This window comes from Bos javanicus, chromosome 6 (assembly GCF_032452875.1).
Source record: "Bos javanicus breed banteng chromosome 6, ARS-OSU_banteng_1.0, whole genome shotgun sequence".
NCBI lineage: Eukaryota > Metazoa > Chordata > Mammalia > Artiodactyla > Bovidae > Bos > Bos javanicus.
In genome coordinates this window covers 107,969-124,561 of record NC_083873.1, presented here as the reverse complement: position 1 = coordinate 124,561, position 16,593 = coordinate 107,969, and the positions used below count along the sequence as shown (strand labels likewise).

At 39.0% G+C, this 16,593-nt stretch overlaps 1 protein-coding gene and 1 long non-coding RNA gene across 2 annotated transcripts; one reads left to right on the top strand and one right to left on the bottom strand.

Moving 5' to 3' along the window:
• Window positions 1-496: 496 nt before the first annotated feature.
• LOC133249188 (uncharacterized) lies at window positions 497-7,878 on the top strand. The gene is made up of 2 exons (XR_009736864.1): window positions 497-735; window positions 5,524-7,878. It is a non-coding gene; the product is annotated as an uncharacterized LOC133249188 (long non-coding RNA).
• Window positions 7,879-13,413: 5,535 nt separating this feature from the next.
• Window positions 13,414-14,730, bottom strand: LOC133250021 (olfactory receptor 5D13-like; the record flags this gene model as incomplete). The annotated part of the gene is made up of 2 exons (XM_061421199.1): window positions 13,414-13,666; window positions 13,962-14,730. Coding segments are annotated over 2 exons (954 nt in total), but the record flags the coding sequence as incomplete, so codon positions are not given.
• Between the last annotated feature and the right edge of the window lie 1,863 nt (window positions 14,731-16,593).

Genomic DNA, 16,593 nt, shown 5'->3' with positions numbered 1-16,593 from the left:
TTTGGCTAACTGATGCAAAGAACTGACTCATTGGAAAAGAGCCTGAAGTAGGGAAAGATTGACGGCAGGAGGAGAAGGGGCCTACAGAGGATGAGGTGGTTGAATGGCATCACTGACTCGGTGGACATGAGTTTGAGTAAGCTCCGGAAGTTGGTGATGGACAGAGAAGTCTGGCATTCTGCAGCCCATGGGGTCACAAAGAGGCAGACATGACTGAGCAACTGAACTGACTGACTGATTTATGATACTGCTGATCAGTTCAGTTCAGTCGCTCAGTCATGTCCGACTCTTTGTGACCCCATGAATTGCAGCATGCCAGGCCTCCTGTATAAAAGGAGAAAGTCCTTGGGAAAATGGCGAAGGGCCAGAAGTACGCGGCTTTGCACTACGGATAGAAAGACATCTCCTGCCTTCGGTTATGCTCGGCACCAAGAGTTAATAATAAATAGGGATGTTACTTATGAGAGCAGGTTGTGGGAGAAGCCCATGAGTCATTTACAGCGCGGTGTCCTTGAAATGTTTCTACTGATTATGCCTTTGAGCTCTTTGTTCCTGCTTCTATAAAAAAGCTTGACTGCAGAAATAAACTTGTCAGTCCTTGCAAGAGACTGTCCAAGTGTCCTTCTTTCAGGTTCATCACTTCCAAGTCCCAGGGAGAAAAACCCCAACAAGTGGCGCCATGAACAGGGACTTGAGAGAAAGGCTGAACAAAGCGATGAGCCCCTGCAGAAAGAGGTAAGCAGGATGGGACAACATAGCAGTAAAATTCCTTTCATTTCTATAATGCATCATTTTTTGAAACAAAATGGTGTTAATGTTTCAAGAGATCAGTTGAATGACTGCTATCATATACTAGTGGAACATAATCCATGGTTCCTGGAGGAGGGGACTCTTGATCTTGATGTATGGAAAAGGGTTAAGAATAATGTTTTACGAGCATATCAGCAGGGAGTTCGCATTCCGCCTCAATGGTGGGTTACCTGGTCACTCATATGGGCTGTCATAGAACAAATTGAAGGGCATAATGTTGATTTGGAGGTAGAGACTTTTCAGTCTTTGCATGAATACGAGCTTGATGAACAAGACATGCAAGGTGCTTTGAAATGCAAGAATGTCATGCTCAATCAAACACAAACCCTGGAAAAACAACTTGAGAATGTATCTATTAAGGATGTGCCAAAATCAAAACCGCTTAAGGTGGAAGTCATTTCACTCAGTGGACAGCCCAAATCTGAGGCTTTTCCTTCTGCTCCATCTGTAACTGCAGTTGCTAATCTTGCTCGTACTAACCACTTCACTCCTCCTCGGGAGATGCCTGCTTGTGCTTTCGCTTTCCCAATACAATTTGATCAACCCGTCCAGGGTCAAAATTCTTGGGATGGTATAGATTTTAGCATGTTGTCTAGCTTTAAGAAAGCATGTACTCTGTATGGACCTACTTCTCCTTACTGTATAGAATTTCTCAGAGGATGGGCTGACCATTGGATGCCATATGATTTTTTTTTCAAGTAGCAAAGATGGTTTTAAATCCTCAGCAATTACTGCAGTGGCAAATGTGGGTTGGTGATGAGGCCCGACAGCTGATGATTGACCAGCAATCTCGTGGTAACCCTGCCAATTTAACCTATGATATACTGACTGGAACAGGGACTATGGTGGATGTAATGGCGCAATTAGCTAACATTACCCTTGAGATGTTACATTTCATTAAAGAAACTGCCTGCAGGGCATGGGCAAAGGTTGTTAGCGCTAACTCTGATGGTTCATTTGTTAAGATTATTCAAGGACATGAGGAGGAATATTCTCAATTTATAGGAAAATTAAAGGATGCAATTGAAAAATCTATTAAGGATGTGACTTTACAAAACATTATTTTAAAACAACTTGCTTTTGAAAATGCTAGTGAGGAATGTCAATCTGTGCTCAGACCAGTTCAAGAGACTGGCTCTCTTATGGAGTATTTGAAAGCATGTAGGGACATCAGGTCTATGTCCCATAGAGCAAAATTGGCAGCATTGGAAACCTTTAATGTACAAAAGGCTGCTAATACCAAATGTTTTAACTGTGGGAAGCCCGGCCATATGAAAAAACAATGTCACCTGCCAACACAGGCCAGAAAAAATAATACTACTTCTAATAGGAAGAGACCCCCAGGAGTATGTCCAAGATATAAAAGGGGGTTTCATTGGCTGAATGAATGTCATTCTAAATTTGATACGGATGGAAACACTTTGAACCCCGTGCACAGCAAAAACAACAGGGAAACTGATAAAGGGGCCATCCTCTAGCCCCACTACAAAAGGAGGACCTAGCGTTATGACGCTACAAGCAGCTACATCTAAGAGTGCTTGCGTTGATATACCTAGTCCTTATGATATGGAACTAATAGAATTATACAACCCTCACAAAATTCCCACTGGATATTATGGCCCAATTCCACCAGGGACAGTGGTACTGATTTTGGGACGTAATAACTGCACAATGAGAGGTTTAGTGGTATTGACCGGTGTTGTGGACGAAGATTATGAAGGGGAAATACATGTTATGGTAAATGTTGTGAAAACGGGAAATGCATACTTACAAAAAGGGGAACATTTTGCACAATTATTACTTTTGCCATATGTTAAACCAATGCAGGCATCTGATAAAGTTCGGCAGGGAGGCTTTGGCAGTACCAACCTTACTGCTACACTATCCACCTTATTAAAGGAACATCAGAAACCCATGCTTACTTTACGCATACGGCGAAAGAATTTCACAGGCATGTTAGATACTGGAGCTGACATTTCAATCATTAGAGCTGCAGAGTGGCCCCTCGATTGGGGTAAGGTTGTGGCTCCTTCTAGACTATTAGGAGTGGGTAAAGCTGATGCCACACAAACTTTTGTCAGTGCATCCTACACTGGTGCACATACACCAAGTGTATGGCCCTGATCAAATTGTAGCTTATCTTAAACCCTATGTCACTGATATCCCTATCAATTTATGGGGATGGGATTTTCTTGAACAAATGAAAGCCACAATTTCTTTAAATGAACCTTTTTACTGGGGGCCATTGAGTTAACACTGCTGCCCCTCGATTGGGAATCTGATACCCCAGTATGGACACCTCAATGGCTCCTAATTAAAGAAAAATTGGCAACTCTTATGCAATTAATTAATGAACAATTACAAAAAGCTCATATAGAACCTTCATTTTCCCCGTGGAATTTCCCTGTTTCTGTAATAAAAAAGAAGTCAGGAAAATGGTGAATGTTGATAGATTTAAGAAATGTTAATAATACCATGTCACCTATGGGGCCCTTACAACCCAGATTGCCCTCGCCTTCTATGGTACCAAAAGGATGGTCTGTAGTTATTATTGACTTACAAGACTGCTTTTTTACTATACCTTTGCACCCTAAAGGTAGAAAACATTTTGCCTTTTCAGTTCCTTCTATAAATCACATGGCTCCTGTTAAAAGATTCCAATGGAAGGTGCTACCTCAGGGAATGATGAACTCCCCTACCATTTGCCAATATCTCATATCTGTTTTATTACAACCCATTAGAGACAAGTATCCTACTGCATTTATAATTCATTATATGGATGATATATTTCTCTCTATGGAATCTGAACTCTGTTTACAACAGTTATATAAGGAAGTTACTATTACTCTTCAAAATCATGGCCTGCTTATTGAGCCAGATAAAATTCAGTGGAAAGCACCCTTTAATTATTTAGGACATGTTATGGAAGAATCTAAAATCAAACCTCAAAAAATTCAAATTTCTGTGCAATCTCTATGCACGCTGAATGATTTTAAAAAATTGCTAGGAGATATTAATTGGGTGCAGCCATCTGTTGGCATCCCCACCTATGCCTTACAAAATCTATTTAAAATTTTAGAGGGATCCCCCGACCCTAATAGCCCTAGGCAGCTAACAAAAGAGGCCAAAGAAGAACTGGCCTTAGTGGAGAAACGCATTCAACAATCTTTTTCAACTCGGCTAGATTATGATCAACCAGTTTCTTTATATATATTCCCTACTGAACATTCACCCACGGCAATTATAGCTCAACATAGCCCAATAGAATGGGTATATTTACACACTAAACAGTCTAAAAAATTGTATCATATATTGAGAAAATAGGGCACTTAATTGTTTCAGGAAGAAGCCATGTACAAACTTTGACTGGATTTGATCCGTATGCAATACACGTTCCCTTGACAAAAAAGGAATTGCAAATTGCCCTACAGTATAACCTGACCATGCAAATGGAATTAAGTGATTTTCAGAATGTTATCTCATTTCATCTGCCGAAAAGAAAATTGTGGGACTTTCGACAATGTACTAAATTCATTTTAACTAATATCATTGCATCCCAGCCTATTACCAGTGCACCCACCTATTTCATTGATGGCAACAAGAAAGGCATAGCAGGGATTGTCGGCCCTGATATCAAAGAGAAATTACCCACTACCTATTCTTCAGTACAAAGAGCTGAATTGTATGCTTTATATGCTCTTTTGTCGCTTCAACCATTATCTTTTGACATATATACTGATTCCAAATACCTTGCTTCCCTTTTTCCTGATTTTGTTACCACCTTTTTATACAACCTAGATGAGGAATTATATACTCTCTTTTCACAGACTCAAGCTTTAATTCATTCACGTATGGAACCTTTCTTTATTGCACATATACGTGCTCATTCAGGTTTACCTGGCCCTCTGGTCGCAGGAAATGATGCTGTTGATAGACTCATAGCTCCCATTTTTACATCTGCCAATGACGAACATGCTAATCTTCATACAAATGCTAAGAGATTACACTCTAAATACCATATTCCTCTCACTGAAACACGACATATTATTAAAACCTGTGATGTCTGCACTCCTCTGCACTTACGAACTACGATTTCAGGAGTTAATCCCCAGGGGCAACAACCTAATTCCCTTTAGCAATCTGATTTCACTCACTGCTCCTTAAGAAAATTTTCTTTGCTTTTTGTCTCACTTGATACATTTTCAGGCTTTATCTGGGCAGTACCTGTCTCTTCAGAATTCAACAAACACACCATTTCTGCACTCTTACTCACCTTCCCCGTTATGGGGATTCCTTCTGTCTTGAAAACAGACAATGGACCTGCATTCACCTCGCATTCATTTCGTTCATTTTTATCAGAATGGAACGTCACACACATTACAGGAATACCCTATAATCCTCAGGGGTAAGCCATTATCGAAAGAGCCCACCACACCCTAAAAATTCATTTACTAAAACAGAAAGGGGGAATATGGAAGAGGAGATACACTTCTTATCCTATGAACCCTCAATTACTATTATCTTTAACTCTTTATTCCCTGAATTTTTTAAATTTAACAAAAAATAATTCTGACACTTGTGCAGATAGACATTTTGCAGAAGACAAAAACAGCAAATTAGAAATCAATACACCAATATAGTATAAGCAATTTAATCAGTGGCTGCCAGGAATCTTACGACTCCTAGGCAAGGGTTATGGTCTTGTCATTGCAGATGGAGAGGAAATCAGGGTTCCCCTTCGCCATGTCCACTACCGAGAATGACCCCAAAACCAGACTCCCTTGGGAAGGGTCTAAGTTGACACAAAGGGTCTCGTCAATGACCCTGGAGGAGCCAATGAAGAAACGCCATCGTCTGAATCCTTACCCGACATGGGCTCAAGTGAAAAAACATGACTCGTCAGGCTGAGCAGACACTGAAGAGCACTGGAACTCCTATGACTCCAGATAAGCTGTTTCTGGCAATGTTAGCTGTTCTTTCCTGTTCCTCTGGGGTAAGTGCAGAGTATGTTTATTGGGCATACATACCCAACCCACCACTTCTCTCCATAGTGGATTGGGTAGATAAAGCCCCTATGATCTTTACTAATGACAGCATGCATTTTCCAAGTCTCTGGTCCACAAAGCGACCAATCCATGAAGAAGATGAGGGAAAGCCAATCAATATTTCCATGGGATTCAAAACCTTGCCTATCTATTTCAGATCTCATCCCCTTTGCATGACTATCTTCCCACAGTGATGGGCATACTCTGCCAACAATGGGACTGCTTCACATCTGGGAATGTTTGCCGTGGCATCTTTCTTACTTAATGGTTCCAAGCGATATTATCCAGGCCAGATAGCCAACTATTTGAACTCGCTTTTTCAACCAGAGGAACCAACATGTCATACTGTATCTTGGAGAAGAAAACAGGAGATACAACCATTACATTGGTCTGACTGTCGAGGCCAATTTGGGAAAGTTTCTATAATTCAGCAAAATCATACCAATCATACATTTATATTTGTTGACTGGTGACCTCACGGTTTGTTTGTAAACTGTTCTGAAGAGCAGGAGGAACATCATTTGCTCCTGGTTTAATAGATCAAGCCTTGGAGGCCTTCATAAATCCAAGACAAGTTTCTGGACTGATAAGGACATATTGCTGAATTGGTATAATGGGGGCTTATCACCCCCACGACCCAGGATTGTCGTCCCTATTGTGGGGCCAGAGCAATGGCACATTTGGAAAATTCCAGCAGCCTTAGAGCACTTCGCTAGTGTTTATAGGACTATGGGTGTGTTTCGTCCTTCTAATTACACCTTCCTATATAATAATACTGGCTATATTCAATCATGTGTTCACCTTCCATACTTGTTTATTGTAGGGCATTTTGATACTGACTTATCAGCCAAGATTGTCAATTGTACTGCATGTGCATTGTATAGCTGCCTTAATCACACCATTTCATATCACAATGCTGGCATTGCACTAGTTAAACAAAGATCTGAGTTATGGCTTCCCATAAACTTAACTGAGCCTTGGAATGATTCTGTGTTTCTTTCTGTACTGTTGAAAACTGGGTTTAGGCAATTTAAGCACATCCTTAGGTGGATTATTGCAGGCATCCTAAGCCTTATCTCCACTGTGACTGTAGGAACTTTGTCTGATATGGCTTTACATAATTCTATACAAAGCATGATTTTATCACTGCTTGGCACAAAGACTCTCCTGATCTATGGATTCGACAAGCTCAAATAGATCAGCAATTACAAACACGAATTAATGAGTTACAAACTGTGGTTATCTACTTAGGAGATCAAATGCAGCAACTGACTTTCCGAACACGTATACGCTGTCACTGGAATTTTACTTCTTGTTGTCTGACTAACATGCCCTATAATAGCACTGAATATCCGTGGAATAAGGTTAAGGTGCATTTGCAGGATCTCACAAGTAACTCAAGTTTAGACATCAAATTGTTGAAACAACAAGTTGCTAATTTTCAAGTTACAGTACCTAGGGAATTGTATAGTACTCAATTCTATGATACTTTAACCAAAACCCTATCGTCTCTAGACCCTAGAGCTTGGCTTTCAGGAAGCAATATTTTCATATATGTATTAATCACCCTGCTTTTTTTGTCCTTGATTATAGGATACAGAAGGCTCTACTCAAGACTCTGTGCCTCCCACAATGGAGTCCAACTAGCTGCTGCCGTGCTTAATTTAAAAACAAAAGAAGGATATGTTGGGAAGTGTACTGCAAAATAGCCATAAAAGGAGAAAGTCCTTGGGAAAATGGCGAAGGGCCAGAAGTATGTGGCTTTGCACTACAGATAGAAAGATATCTCCTGCCTTTGGTTATGCTCAGTGCCAAGAGTTAATAATAAATAGGGATGTTACTTGTGAGAGCAGGTTGTGGGAGAAGCCCATGAGTCATTTAGAGCGCACTGTCCTTGAAATATTTCTACTGATTATGTGTTAGCTCCGTATGCGCTCTGCTGGCCGCATACTTTGAGCTCTTTGTTCCTGCTTCTATAAAAAAGCTTGACTGCAGAAATAAACTTGTCAGTCCTTGCAAGAGAATGTCCAAGTGTCCTTCTTTCAGGTTCATCGCTTCCAAGTCCTGGAGAGAAAAACCCCAACACTGTTCATCACCAATTCCCAGACTTCACTCAAATTCATGTCCATTGAGTCGGTGATGCCATGCAGTCATCTCATCCTCTGTTGTCCCCTTATCCTCCTGCCCCCAATCCCTCCCAGCATCAGAGTCTTTTACAGTGAGTCAACTCTTCGCATGAGGTGGCCAAAGTACTGGAGTTTCAGCTTCAGCATCATTCCCTCCAAAGAAATCCCAGGGCTGATCTCCTTCAAATTGACTGGTTGGATCTCCTTGCAGTCCAAGGGACTCTCAAGAGTCTTCTCCAACACCACAGCTCAAAAGCATCAATTCTTCAGTGCTCAGCCTTCTTCACAGTCCAACTCTCACATCCACACATGACCACAGGAAAAAACATAGCCTTGACTAGACAGAGCTTTGTTGGCAAAGTAATGTCTCTGCTTTTGAATATGCTATCTAGGTTGGTCATAACTTTCCTTCCAAGGAGTAAGCGTCTTTTAATTTCATGGCTGCAGTCACCATCTGCAGTGATTTTGGAGCCCAAAAATAAAGTCTGACACTGTTTCCACTGTTTCCCCATCTATTTCCCATGAAGTGATGGGACGGGATGCCATGATCTTCGTTGTCTGAATGTTGAGCTTTAAGTCAACTTTTTCACTCTCCACTTTCACTTTCATCAAGAGGCTTTTGAGTTCCTCTTCACTTTCTGCCATAAGGGTGGTGTCATCTGCATATCTGAGGTGACTGATATTTCTCCAGGCAATCTTGATTCCAGCTTGTGTTTCTTCCAGTCCAGAGTTTATCATGATGTGCTCTGCATAGAAGCTAAATAAGCAGGGTGACAGTATACAGCCTTGACGTACTCCTTTTCCTATTTGGAATCAGTCTGTTGTTCCATGTTCAGTTCTAACTGTTGCTTCCTGACCTGCATACAGGTTTCTCAAGGGGCAGGTCAGGTGGTCTGGTATTCCCATCTGTTTCAGAATTTTCCACAGTTTATTGTGATCCACACAGTCAAAGGCTTTGGCATAGTCAATAAAGCAGAAATAGATGTTTTTCTGGAATTCTCTTGCTTTTTCCATGATCCAGTGGATGTTGGCAATTTGATCTCTGGTTCCTCTGCCCTTTCTAAAACTAACTTGAACATCAGGAAGTTCACAGTTCACATATTGCTGAAGCCTGGCTTGGAGAATTTTGAGCATTACTTTACTAGGGTGTGAGATGAGTACAATTGTGCAGTAGTTTGAGCATTCTTTGGCATTGCCTTTCTTTGGGATTGGAATGAAAACTGACCTTTTCCAGTCCTGTGGCCACTGCTGAATTTTCCACATTTGCTGGCATATTGAGTGCAGCACTTTCACAGCATCATCTTTCAGGATTCGAAACAGCTCAACTGGAATTCCATCACTTCCACTAGCTTCGTTTGTAGTGATGCTTTCTAAGACCCACTTGACACCTAATTTTTCAAGACATTTGTTTCGGTGAACACTCTATTACAGTCATCCACAAAGGATAATTTATAAACCATAATATTACTACAGACCATTGATTATTGGAATCCAATTTTCTATTCACATGATGCTTGGTCTGTGTTTAAGGCTAAAGATATTGTCCAAATATTCATCTTTGAAACTCTTCCCCCAAATTACCACTTCTTGCTTGAATTTCTTTGGGAAAACATAAACCTCACTAGAACACTATAATAGGAAAATACTTCTTTTAAAGAATTGAAGAATTGATTTTAAAAAAGAAAAGAAAAAAATGAATCAAGATATTGCACAGTAATGATCACACTGGAAGAGTATCATGTTTAGGACTGGAGATGCTATGTTAGTAGAATATGCAAGAATGCAGATAGGTGTCACAGATCAAGAAACTATCTTTTTCATAAATGTGAATCAAAAGCTCTTTTAATAATTTCTTACTAAATCTAGTAGATTTTATATTTTTAAACTTTTTACATTTTTTGATTCTGAATTTCCCTTATGTAAGGGCTTCCCTGGTGGCTCAGAAGGTAAAGAATTTACCTTAAATGCAGGAGATGTGGGTTTGACCCCTGGATGGGGAAAGATCACCTGGAGAAGAGAATGGCTACCCACTCCATTGTACTTGCCTGGAGAATTCCGTGGACAGAGGAGCCTGGCAGGCTACAGTCCATGCGTGTGTGCTCAGTCACTTCAGTTGTATATGACTCTGCATACCTGTAGACTGTAGCCCACCAGGCTCCTTTGTCCATGGGATTCTCCAGGCAAGAAGACTGGAATGGGTTGCCATGTCCTTCTCCAGGGGATCTTCTTCACCCAGGGATCGAACCCAGGTCTCCTGTGTCCTCTGTGTAGCAGGCAGATTCTTTGCCACCAGGCCACCAGAGGAAGCCCAGGTTACAGTCTATGGGCTCACAAACTGTTGGACATGACTGAGCAACTAACACACTTTGACTTTAGTCATGTAAGGAAAATGTCTTGTAATAGAATAATATAGTAAGATACGTGCCCAATATCAATCAGTATATCGGCTGTTGCCTTCTTTAGTTAGTTAGCATATTAATATTGGCATGTATACATCATGCACCAGATCCAGGTTTTGTAATTATTGCTCCAGAAAGAAGTGAACATTGAACTGTACAATTCTTAGCAGTATTGTATATATCCTCAGCAACCATTTAGTCATAGTCTTTCAAGGAAGAAAAGTTATATTTATACTTGCTACATCCAAAAGTTTTAAAGGTAAGTAGCATATAAATCCATCTATAGAAACAGTAGTTCATAAATGTTACTAAATATAACCGTTAGTGAACTAACCTATGTTATCTAACATATCAATGCATTGAGCTTTGTAGTTAAAATGTTTACTTTTAGATTGAAAGTGCAACCTAAGAATTTTTGGAAAAGAGTTTGCATTGCATTTATATAAATAAACTGCCTATTCAAGAGCATTTACCAAGCAAAAATAATCTATACTAAAAGGATTTTGCAACTATTTGATCCTTTTCTCTTTTTTTTCTTTTCTACTTAATATAAAAATCTAATGAGAACCAAATTACAAGTTACATAACTTCAAATTTGCTATTTATTTATTTTTTTTCTAATTTTATTTTATTTTTAAACTTTACATAATTGTATTAGTTTTGCCAAATATGGGGAACACATGTATACCTGTGGTGGATTCATTTTGATATTTGGCAAATTTGCTATTTAAAACAGTATATTTTAATTGTTATCTTGAAACATTACTGAATATGTCAGACATTACATGATGCGTTCTCAAATTTTCTAAATCATTTTTGTGTTAGTAACATCTTTATTAAACTACACACAGATACACAGCACACTATTTTTGTTTCTGATTTTTTTTTTTAATTTTTGCAATGCTGTGTTGGTTTCTGCCATACAACCATGCTAATCAGCCATGATTATACATGCATCCCCTCCCTTCCTAGGCTCTGTCCCCTCTCCTCATTCCATTCCTCCCAGTAATCAGAGACCACCAGACTGGGCTCCCTGAACTGGATAGGAACATTTGGTTATGACCCTTGGATGACAAACAAAAGTTAAATTCCTATCTCTATTGCCATGCGTAAAGAGGGTTGGGAATTTTGCTGCATATTCCTAAACAATAAAAGACATATGATTTAGTGTAAAGCATTATGGTAAATATTTAATTTTCATAGAAAGCTCTAAATCATGGAAGGAAATGTAATATTTAATTTGTTGAATTATAACTACAACACATAGACCCTCCCTACTTTCTGCTTATAAACCTTAATTATGATTGAAGTGAAGTCGCTCAGTTGTGTTCGACTCTTTGGACACGGACTGTAGCCCACCAGGCTCCTCTGTCCATAGAATTCTCCAGGCAAGAGTACTGGTTGCCTTCTTCCTGCAGGGTATATTCCCGACCCAGGGATTGAACCCGGGGCTCCCGCATTGGAGTCAGACACTTAACCATCTGAGCCACCAGGGAAGCCCGTTAGTAAGACACAAATAGGAAAGGCAAGACTTATGTTTAATCTCAATCAGTCATTTCCTTAAAGCAATCCAATGACCCATAAATTATTAAAACCTTTGGTAAAACCTGTCATAGTCATGGATTCTCTGCTATTTGCTATAGAATTACCTGGAATTATCAAGAAAGAATATCTTTGATGAGGTAAATGTTTTAATTAATCTTTGGTGAATATTGAGCCAGGGCTTTCCAGGTGGCGCTAGTGGTAAAGAATCTGCCTGCCAATGAAGGAGATGCCAGAGACTCTCCTTCAATCCTGAGAGGCCTGGATTAGATTCCTGTATTGGGAAGTTCCCCTAGAGGAGGAAATGGTGACCCACTCCAGTATTCTTGCCTGGAAAATTCCGTGAACAGAGGAGCGTGAGGGGTTACAGTTTATGGCATCACAATGTCAGACCTGACTGAGAAGGCACGCATCACACATGCACAAATACTGAGCCAACTTCTTCATGTCACCCTATACCCCTGACCTAAAACATAACAGCTCTACAAGAAGCAAAAAATTTCAAACCTTGCCTTTAAGTTTAGCCTTTTTTTTTTTTTTTTAACTTTGACCCAAACATAGATGAGACCCAAACAGGGACTTGATTGCTTCCAACATAAGAATGGTCCAAGGAGGATGATTTACATACAGGTCTGTAGAGTGAAGATTAGTTGGTCCATTAGCTCAGCCTTGAAGCTCGAGTGACCTGCCTCATATCAGCAGAGCTGCCTCAGTAAAGTCACTATTTAAGAATAGCTGTTGTTGCAACCTACTGGAGTTCATAAATGTTTCTTTTTTCATGAATGAATAGCTAATGCTTTACTGAAATCTGTACACTAAATCATAATTTGTTGGTTGTTATACTATCATGGGAGAACTGGTTTAAAGATACTGTAACTTAAATTGAATCGAAAATTACCTAAGTAAAATTTCTAGTAAAAGAGATAGATAAATACATTTTAAAATGTACAACCACAATGATGTACATGGAAAAACTTAAGTGATAGATATACACTATATCTCCAACATTTGTATCATTTTCTTGCACTAGCACATAGAGAATAATTTATATCTGGTTATATTAGCAACTATATTTAAACTATACCATATTATGAACTATTTAAGTTAGATATATTTCAAATTTGTCTTTGTTTGCCTGGGAATCTTCCAAAGCCAAAATGTTTCTCATGGGATTAATAAAGTCTTAAGATACTTAGAGTTTTATGCTGAGCAGCTCTCAATGTACTACTTTTATATTAAGATGTAAACTTCCTTACTGTAGGCTATAACTCTTCAGATCCTTTTAAAAGTCCTGTAGTTCACATGACTTGAATTAAACTGAAATTTAACCAGGACAAATACAAGGTCAGATATTATACACACAAAAAATTACAATTCAATGTTTGTATCAAACTTTTAGTTGAAGTAGTTTTTTATTTCTATTTTTATTTGTAATTTTAAAGTTACTTTAATAAAATAAAAGAGTGAACAGAAATTGGCCTGTCAATTGCAAGGTTAAAATAGGTTCATGATTCTATTTGCTATTGAGAAACTCTTACTCTCAAAAAATCTTTCTAGCTTTACATTTTATCACAGAACAATTTAATGTTGAATAATTTCTTCACTGACTTTTTCACATCTTTGTTCCTGAGGCTGTAGATCACTGGGTTCAGCATGGGGATAACCACTGTGTAAAAGACAGAGGCCACCTTGACCATGAGCGATGAACTTCTGGAGTTAGGAACACAATAGAGGAAAAGGATGGAGAAGGCAATGGCACCCCACTCCAGTACTCTTGCCTGGAAAATCTCATGGATGGAGGAGCCTGGTGGGCTGCAGTCCATGGGGTCGCTAAGAGTTGGACACGATTGAGCAACTTCACTTTCACTTTTCACTTTCATGTATTGGAGAAGGAATTGGCAACTCACTCCAGTGTTCTTGCCTGGAGAATCCCAGGGACGGCGGAGCCTGGTGGGCTGCATTGTCCAGTCTATGGGGTCACATAGAGTCGGACACGACTGAAGCGACTTAGCAGCAACAGCAGCAGATGAAAATGATGGTCCCATGGAAGATGGTAATGGTGGTCAGGTGGGAGGCACAGGTGGAGAAGACTTTGTGGCACCCCCCAGTCGAAAGCATCCTTAAGACAGTGATAAAAATGAAAACATAGGAGGTGCGAATAATCATCAGGCTGCTTACTTCATTGAATGTGGCAGAGACTAAAATGATCTCCTGGTTAATGTAGGGGTCAGAGCAGGAAATAGCAACAATGGCTGCATGCTCACAGACAAAGTTATTTATGAACTTAGTCCCACAAAAGGATAACCTTGATAAAACGTATGTGTATATTAAGGAACAGGCTATACTCCAAGAGTATAATGCAGACAACCACAAGGAACAAAGCTTCTGGGACATCACAACAGCATAGAGAAGAGGGTTACAAACGGCCATGAATTGGTCATATGCCATCACTGCCAACAGGAATGTCTCTGTCACCACAAATATGCAGACAAAGAAGAATTGTATGAGGCATCCTGTGAAGGAGATGGTTCTGTCTTCCACAACCAAGTTTTCTAGTAGCATGGGTGTAACTACTGTCGAGTAACAGGAATCAATGAAGGATAAATGGCTGAGAAAGAAATACCTGGGCGTGTGGAGCCTGGAACTGGACTTCATTATCAGGATCATGCCCAGGTTCCCCAGCAGAGTGACTGTGTAGATGGTCAAGAAGACCAGGAACTGGGGCAGCTGGAGCTGAGGATATTCTGAGAAGTCCAAGAGAATGAAAGTGACCTTAGCACTCTGGTTTGCCTGGTTCCTGTGGACAAAGTATCAATGTTGATCCAGAAGAGTAAAAACTAAACTTTGAAATAGGCGAGAGAATAGAAAATGTGTTGCAAAACTCACTGGGTCTCTGTTTACAGTGTTTCTGTAAATGCTATACTTCTGCTTTATTTCAAATGCTAATGTTCACTTGTATGTCAATTATACAGCCAATAATAATTTTCATTGTGTATAATCTTCAGAAACAAAGAACTAAAACAGATTAGGTCCTGCTTTATTTCAAATAATAAAACTCATTATTATCAGCTGCTTTCAGGAGACATTGTCTTTGAGTGACTCTGAGTTGTGTGAAAACACCTGATATATACAATCCAATTACATGTATTGGAGAAAAACATGTCTTTAGGTTCCACAGTTTCTTACCTGCCTCACCTCCTGAGCTATGAGACAATTAACTTATATGCTAATTTGTATAATGGTAACATCTCTGCAAAACAGTTAATATAATATTTTCTTGGTTGTTGTATCTCCTTTCAATTCCTTTCTTATTCCTAGTTATTCCAAATTCTCAACCCATTCTGGAGCTATGCTATAAGACATACTAAACTTTTTCACTTATCTTGAACTAATTTTGAAAATGTTTAAATGTATTCTTCATAGCCAATTGTATTATTCATCAGAAGTTTCAAAACAAAATATGAGCTATGCTTCCTGTGATAATAGTTGAAACAATATTGAACAGGAAACTCATTTCTTTCCATTGTAGCAGATTTTGGAGTTTGGGTGACAAAAATAAGAACTGTGAAAGTACTGGAGAAAGCATATAGGCCTCAGAATGGATCAAATATATACTCTGCCATTTTGAATTAAGTTTTTAGTCCTTCCAAAGAAAAGTGGCTGGAAAACACCTATTTCAAATGGGACACCAGAATATTTCTTGATTATTACTGATCACAATAATCAGTAACTTTTCCTCTATAGTAAGATAAGAATAGTAATATAAATTTTAAATCACTAGATTGGAACTAGATACTTCAATAATGAATTCAAATGCTGTAAGACATGGTATAACAGATATTTACCTTTTTATATATCAGAACTATGAATAATTGTTATGATTTCAAACACCTGATATGTTTGTGAAAATCCAGCACAAGCATGGACATCTATCAACTGGTGGACACATTGGGGAAGACAATGCAGAAATCCCTTCTTCTGGAAGCCACACAATAGAAACACTGTAGAATTTCATTAGAACACTTGGTTTAAGATGCACCTTTCCTTATTTTCCTCTAGGTTTTCTCACCACACTATAGCTTTCTCTGATTCCCACATGATGAACTTGTAAGAAAGATACCTTCCAAGGACCATGTTCACAACAGACCCTCTGTAACAATACTTTGTAAGGTCTCAGCACTGCAAAGATTGATTATGACTATTATTCCAGCCACATTCCTTCAATTTAAAATGCTCTGTGCAAGATTATGAGAATAATTTTCCATGATTGTTTAATGTAACAGTGACTTTAAGATTCTAAATAAATGTTAATAGCAAATGTATAACATTAACATTCTTCAGTATGACTTTTCCAAAAACTGCTTAGATCTATAAATTCAACCTCATTATCACTAATACATCCTTCTTAGTAAAGGTGGATTTATCAAGCTCTGCTATATAGTACATGCCTATTTCTTTATAATTTATTTCCCCATTTTATTCTTTCTTATGATGTTTGCTTTATTTTGCCACCTTCTTTTATAGACATGACTCATTGTTTCATCCCCTCTATATACAGACAAACTTGCATATTTATCACTCACAATTACTGTAGGTTATGAGTGCTGAAGAATTGATGCTTTTGAACTGTGGTGTTGTAGAAGACTCTTGAGAGTCCCTTGGACTGCAAGG